The following is a 6,092-nucleotide window of genomic DNA, read 5'->3' on the forward strand; positions in this document are numbered from 1 at the left end:
AATAGACCACACCCATTTAATTAAAAGCCACACCCATTCCCATCTCACCAGTACTGTGTGAGCTCATTGTGCTCCCAGTGCTTGCTCGGTGGCCCCGCCCATAAAGATTAGAGAGCCAGTCGTCTTGAAACCCTTCGTCCTCTTCTCCAGTGACCACCTGAGGAAGGTCAAAACCTCTCGTATCAGGACTGAGAGAAAAGAGAAAAAAATTATTAAATTTGCATGTACATGTACATGTATTTGCTTACGCTTTAAAAACGATGTCTCCAGATGTTTGCCGTAAATAAACTTTGACCTTTAAAAAAAGAGACAGAGAGAAAGAGTGAGAGAGAGGAAGAGAGAGAGAGAGAGAGAAAGGAAGAGATTATAATTATTTTTATAATACAGATGTGCAATCATCATAAACTCCTGGTGCTATACATGGCATCAATTAACATCAATTACTAATATGGCAAAATAACCAAGTGTTGAGTAGCTGAACTAAACTAAACACACACTCATACTAAATACATCATAGTACAATTAATACATGTACATGTACAGTACATGTATTACTGAATGGGCAAGGGAAAGAAACAAGAGAGTGATGGCAAACAAAAGGCTAATGGGAATTATAAGAGGAAAAAGAAAGGGGATAATACTATTATCATTATTATTATCATATTATAGCTATCACTGTTTACCTTTAGTACAGAATTGTCCAGTTTGTGTTTATTCTCATTGTAGCTTTGCAGTAAATACTTCCCTGGCTTAGTGCCAGCTCCAGCATATTCAGCAAGATTGATCTTTACGAAACCAAGCTAAAGAAGAAGGAGGGAGAGGAAGAAAGAGGATATGAGAATTAGACGTCACAAATTCAAGGGAAGGAAGAAGAGTATATGTAAGATAATGATCATTACACTGAGAATGCATTTAAAATATTTCCATCATAAGATCACCAATAAATTATGCTATGCACACAGAATGATTGAGCAGCAATAAGGCTCCATAAGGGACACTCATAAAAGGTAGAAATATGCCAATAGCAATTCCATTAATGACTTTAACAAAACTAGCAATCATAACGACACACTTATTAGCATAGCAGGAACAAGTTATGAAAACTGGTAAGACATCTACAAGTACAAGTACGTGTGTACTTATGTAATTCCGACACTATTGGCTATCCTTAATTTTTTAAATATAGACATGTCCTCATTTTACATGTACATGTAATTGATAAATTGTACTGATTAGGACATAAAAAATCAGAGGAGTCTTTAATAATTAATACAGAGGTACATATACATGTATATTTGAGTTCCATTGTCCATTAAAAAATTAATTTAAAAATAAAGAGAGAGTATGTGGCTGAGACAAGTGGAGTAGAAGAGACAAAGGAGGAGTAGAAGAGACAAAGGAAGAGTAAGGAATTGCAAAGTGGCAGGCATTGTGTAGTACTAGTCTACTACTAATTTTATTATTATTAAAAATAAATTAATAATACTGTAGGAAATTAGTACACACACGTTCAATGCATACTATACAACTAATTTACGAACAAATGTAGTTTTAAGCATTATGATTTATTGCTACTATTTAATAGTAAAAAAAAACTACAGACAAATTGGCAGCATGTACAGTACATGTACAAATGTACAATGTACATGTACATGTATACTCATCATTATAACATTGTACATTGTCAGAAAAATTATCATTAAAAGATATGATCATTAACATCTTAACACACACAAAATCACTTGAATCATTGCCAATGGGGATGACTGGCGACTACGTGTACATGTACATGTATATGTACGTGTACATGTACATGTACATGTATGGTGTGATTAGAAAATGGCTTCAAACAGTAAACAAATGTGTGTATGGAAGACATGATAATGTGTACATGTATGAGAGTACTCTTTGTGTGGTTGAACTAACCTTTGTAAATGTTCTTCCTCCTTTACTTTCCTGAGAAAAGAGACAGAGGGAAGGAGAGGGGGGAGGGAGAGAGAGTGAGAGAGAGAGAGAGTGAGAGAGAGAGAGAGTGAGCGAGACAGAAAAAAGGGAGAGGTGGCTAAAAAGACACATCTTGTTGATGAAATGACTTGCAAAGACAAAGCAACTACATCAACAGCCAAGCAGACTAACAAATACTGCCCATACTGCAATAGACATCATACTATCAAGGCTATTATGACGTGTACCAAACTTTCCTTATATAACACAACAAAATTAATTTATTATAAATCCCAGTAGGACACTCCCAAGACCATACACCATTACAGTTATAAGCCACAGATTCAAAACACCAAACATGACTCCACAGTCCACAGGTGTTTATGAATAACTGTTTACTGAAGCAGTTTAAGAAGGATTAGATTGGTCAGATTAAATACACAATGTGTAGATAAGGAGAAGAGAACAAGCAAATAATGATATGGTAATTATACTGTTTGTTTTGCTAAATTAAACGTGTTTTGCATACATTTACGATCGCTTGTGTACCAAACAGAAAGGAAAGAGAGAAAGAGAGAGGGAAGACATTTTACTTTTCTGAGCGATATCTTGCACCAGGCTGGTTCCAACACTCCAGAGGTTGCATTCACGTACATTTTACAAGTGAAGTTAAAGTCCTGGTCCCAAATCACACGATGATTCTCAACGTCATTCCTTATGAAAGAAAAGGGAAAGTTTTATGCATGCAACAAAAGGTGATAGTTGGTGTCACAATTGTGGTTTTTAGAAACAATTAAAATAACAAGACCATTAATGTATATGTACATGTACCTACCTATCAGATGCTTCACTGAAGTTCCCCCCGTCCTTGAGCTGTATTTTAGCATAGAGGACTCCAGTGAGGAGCGTACAGTTGATGAGCTCTTGCAGGGTAAAGGTTACATCAAAATGGAGCTTCTTCCTCGGGCGGAGAGAGAGCGGGAGGGAATTGATGGTTGAGGTGAGGCCCGTGAAACTTAGCTTCTTCGAAGACATGGCGTCTTAGAAACAAGCACAGGGGAGAGAGAAGAGAAGAGGAGCTTTTGCTTAGAGCGTGACTGTCATATCCAGTGGTTCATGTAAATGTAATATACAAATTTTACACACCTAGCCACGCCCATCGATACGGACCAAATAGACGGAGTAGTATACGGATATTAGGCATAGACATCAAGAATACGGAAAAGTTTTAATTAATTTGGAGTATACGGAATATTAAAAGACAATGGTAATCATTTTCTAAATAATTATTTGTTATTAATTTATTGTTTCAGGCAACATTGAGTGATAGGATTTTTGGAGGATCTCTAATTCTTCTTGCATTAGCCATTTTTACTTATTACACTCTCTGGGTAGTCATTCTTGTAAGAAAAATAATTATTAATAACGTCACATTATATTTGTGATGTAGCCATTTTTAGATCCTGATCACTTCCTGCACAGTTTCTTTCTTCCTCCAGTGTACGCCATCACTCTACCACTGGGAGGGATCGCTGCTTTATTTGTATTAGTTGGTAAGAGAAACAACCACTAAAATTAGTACCATTACCCATTAGAAAACACACCATCACCCATTAAAATTATGCACTTTGATGCTTACAATGTACCTCTCTGTTATACATATCTTGTTTTATGGGTGTAAATCTTGTAGATTAAATAATAGATTAATTTTATCAAAATCAACAATTAAATTTTAAACTAATCTAAATCACATTTTCTAAATCATTATTCTGTTCAGTTCATCAAGGCTTGGCCTTTGCTTTTTCTTTCAATCCCAACCCGTCCATTTTTTTATCAAGGCCTTCCAACCTGTCCATTATTTTAGTAGGGTCAGAGACATCATCTTCTCTTCTGAATACTAGCGTTAAATGAGTAGCGATTATTTTTTCGTGCATTTCTTTATATCCTACATGTTTATAGCCTCTTTGAAGAATCAGTTTAATGATATTTTTGTCATAACCAAGATACTTGTATCCATATATAACGGTTTCTCCTGGCCTCTCTCCTAATATATTTTCAAGCTTATATTTTTCAATGTAATCCTCATGGGTGCTTATACCAATTACCAAGATATTATCAATGTCTTGTTTCTTTGCCATATGTTTCATGAAGCACTGGATCAAGACTGCAGTAGTACGACTAGAGGTATCAGACCATGGGCACTGGAACCACACCACTTTTCCAGCTACTAGGTCTTTTGCAACTTTTAAGGCAGTAACACCATCTTGCCAGGTATCAGAGAAATTACAAACTTTTGAAACCTTTGTAGTGTTAATTCTTATATCTTTAGTGGATAATCCCATTTTTTCTCCATTAACTATGCAGTATTCTTCAGCTTCTTTCCTTGCATCAGCAAATTCGGGTCGTTCTACATGCCAACAAGTTGCTTTGATTCCATAGTCAGGTGAGATTTTTCCACTAGACCAATCATCCCGAATACTAGCGAGTGCTATTGTAAAAGTGAAGTTACCCTCACCAAATAGCACAATAGGTTTAGGAGCCACACCAACACCTCCAAGTATATCATTCTTGAAACGTTGAGCTTCAGGAGGCTTAAGTTCAGGACCTAGATCTATATCCCCTTCGTGAGATTCAGGTGAAGCTCTCGTTGCCATATTGTCCGGCTCTGATATCTAAATGAGTGAATATGGAAAAGAAATGAGAAGAGTCGCTGCAGGAGTAGCTTTAAGCGCTGAGTCACCGGAGGCAGGAGTGGATAACTCTGGAGCTATATTCTACATAATAATACATTATATGTACATTATACTTATGTAATGTTAAATACCCACCCTTATACCCCAACTTACCTCTTGATAATGATTACATGTCTCAGGTGGTGCGTTGTTTAGATAGGAATGATTATGAAATGCTCCAGGAGGAACTTGTTTAGAGAGGTGCGTACTGCATAGCAAAGTACTCAATACACCTGTAAACAATGGAGCTTTAGAATATATACAACTTTAATGGCTAAAACAGTTAAATTTAAACACATAGAATATTTTCACAATAAGATACAGTATCACAAAAATACAGAACAGTAAAACAACATGGAATTTCTCTCTACCAGTTTTTGTGTATGATACTAAACATAACAGTGCAGCTGTCAACTAATCATGTACCAGTACATAACCAAGTCTTATCTGATTCCCTATTACATGTATACCATAATGGTGGGGTTTAGAGGTTAGCAATTCCCAGAATAACCCATATTTATAAAATGAATTTCTACTGATCAGCCATCTTCTACTGTATTAAAGTTGATTTCCTTTAAGTTAATTTTGCAAGCCTTACAACAAAAATTTACAAATCCATGAAATCTGTTGTCCTCATAAAACTAACCATACTGTAATAAGGACACCCTGAGATAAGGTCACCTCTAATTTGTAAATGCATGAAGATACCCTGGGTTCCTTTGCATTCAGCATCTTTTGTATCAAACACAAAGAATTATAGCATATAACCATACATACCACCATCACCCACTACAATAAATGCCATCATATGAATATACAAGTGTATCCATGTGATTGGAATGTGACTGTAATTAAAGTACGTGTGTCCATTAGCAGTAATTTGGTGAGTGGGCAGTTCACATACAGCGTAGTATAGTACTTGTATATGATTAAAGGCATGACGAGGTGGTTTTGGCATGTTAGTCATTCACATTATTTTCCCTCATTATAGTACGACTATTTGTATTTAGGCTGAAAGAATGTAGCCTCTTTATTAAGGACACCATTGGGCCCACACTACCTGTCCTTAATACATGTACAGTGTAGCCTCTTTATTAAGGACACCATTGGGCCCACACTACCTGTCCTTAATACATGTACAGTGTAGCCTCTTTATTAAGGACACCATTGGGCCCACACTACCTGTCCTTAATACATGTACAGTGTAGCCTCTTTATTAAGGACACCATTGGGCCCACACCAACTGTCCTTAATACAGAGATGTCCTCATTTCAGAGGTACTTTTGTATAGGCTTGTACCAATTGGAGTACGTGTTACAAAAATTTAATCATGATATAACAGATGGCATATTAGTTGGGAAATGGTTACACTCCTCTCCCTTTCTTTGTGCCTCTATTTCCTCTGAATAGTCAAAA

General features: G+C 36.2%; 2 protein-coding genes across 2 annotated transcripts in view; one reads left to right on the plus strand and one right to left on the minus strand.

Annotated features, from left to right (window-relative positions):
- LOC100635269 (uncharacterized) overlaps nucleotides 1-3,087 on the minus strand; it is a 5,185-nt gene extending 2,098 nt beyond the window's left edge. Inside the window, exons 1-6 of the mRNA XM_003385892.3 lie at nucleotides 2,780-3,087; nucleotides 2,538-2,658; nucleotides 1,927-1,956; nucleotides 684-800; nucleotides 249-295; nucleotides 49-188 (exon numbers count right to left, since the gene is read on the minus strand). Of these exons, the coding sequence (XP_003385940.2) occupies nucleotides 49-188; nucleotides 249-295; nucleotides 684-800; nucleotides 1,927-1,956; nucleotides 2,538-2,658; nucleotides 2,780-2,979 (655 nt within the window). The 5' untranslated portion in view covers nucleotides 2,980-3,087. The remainder of the gene's footprint in view (nucleotides 1-48; nucleotides 189-248; nucleotides 296-683; nucleotides 801-1,926; nucleotides 1,957-2,537; nucleotides 2,659-2,779) is intronic.
- A 72-nt stretch (nucleotides 3,088-3,159) lies between these two features.
- Nucleotides 3,160-6,092, plus strand: part of LOC109581368 (dolichol phosphate-mannose biosynthesis regulatory protein-like) — an 8,161-nt gene continuing 5,228 nt past the window's right edge. The window contains exons 1-3 of the mRNA XM_019995427.1: nucleotides 3,160-3,211; nucleotides 3,258-3,347; nucleotides 3,395-3,497. Of these exons, the coding sequence (XP_019850986.1) occupies nucleotides 3,209-3,211; nucleotides 3,258-3,347; nucleotides 3,395-3,497 (196 nt within the window). The 5' untranslated portion in view covers nucleotides 3,160-3,208. The remainder of the gene's footprint in view (nucleotides 3,212-3,257; nucleotides 3,348-3,394; nucleotides 3,498-6,092) is intronic.

This window comes from Amphimedon queenslandica, unplaced genomic scaffold, assembly GCF_000090795.2.
Source record: "Amphimedon queenslandica unplaced genomic scaffold, v1.1 AMPQUscaffold_13445, whole genome shotgun sequence".
NCBI classification, from domain to species: Eukaryota; Metazoa; Porifera; class Demospongiae; order Haplosclerida; family Niphatidae; genus Amphimedon; species Amphimedon queenslandica.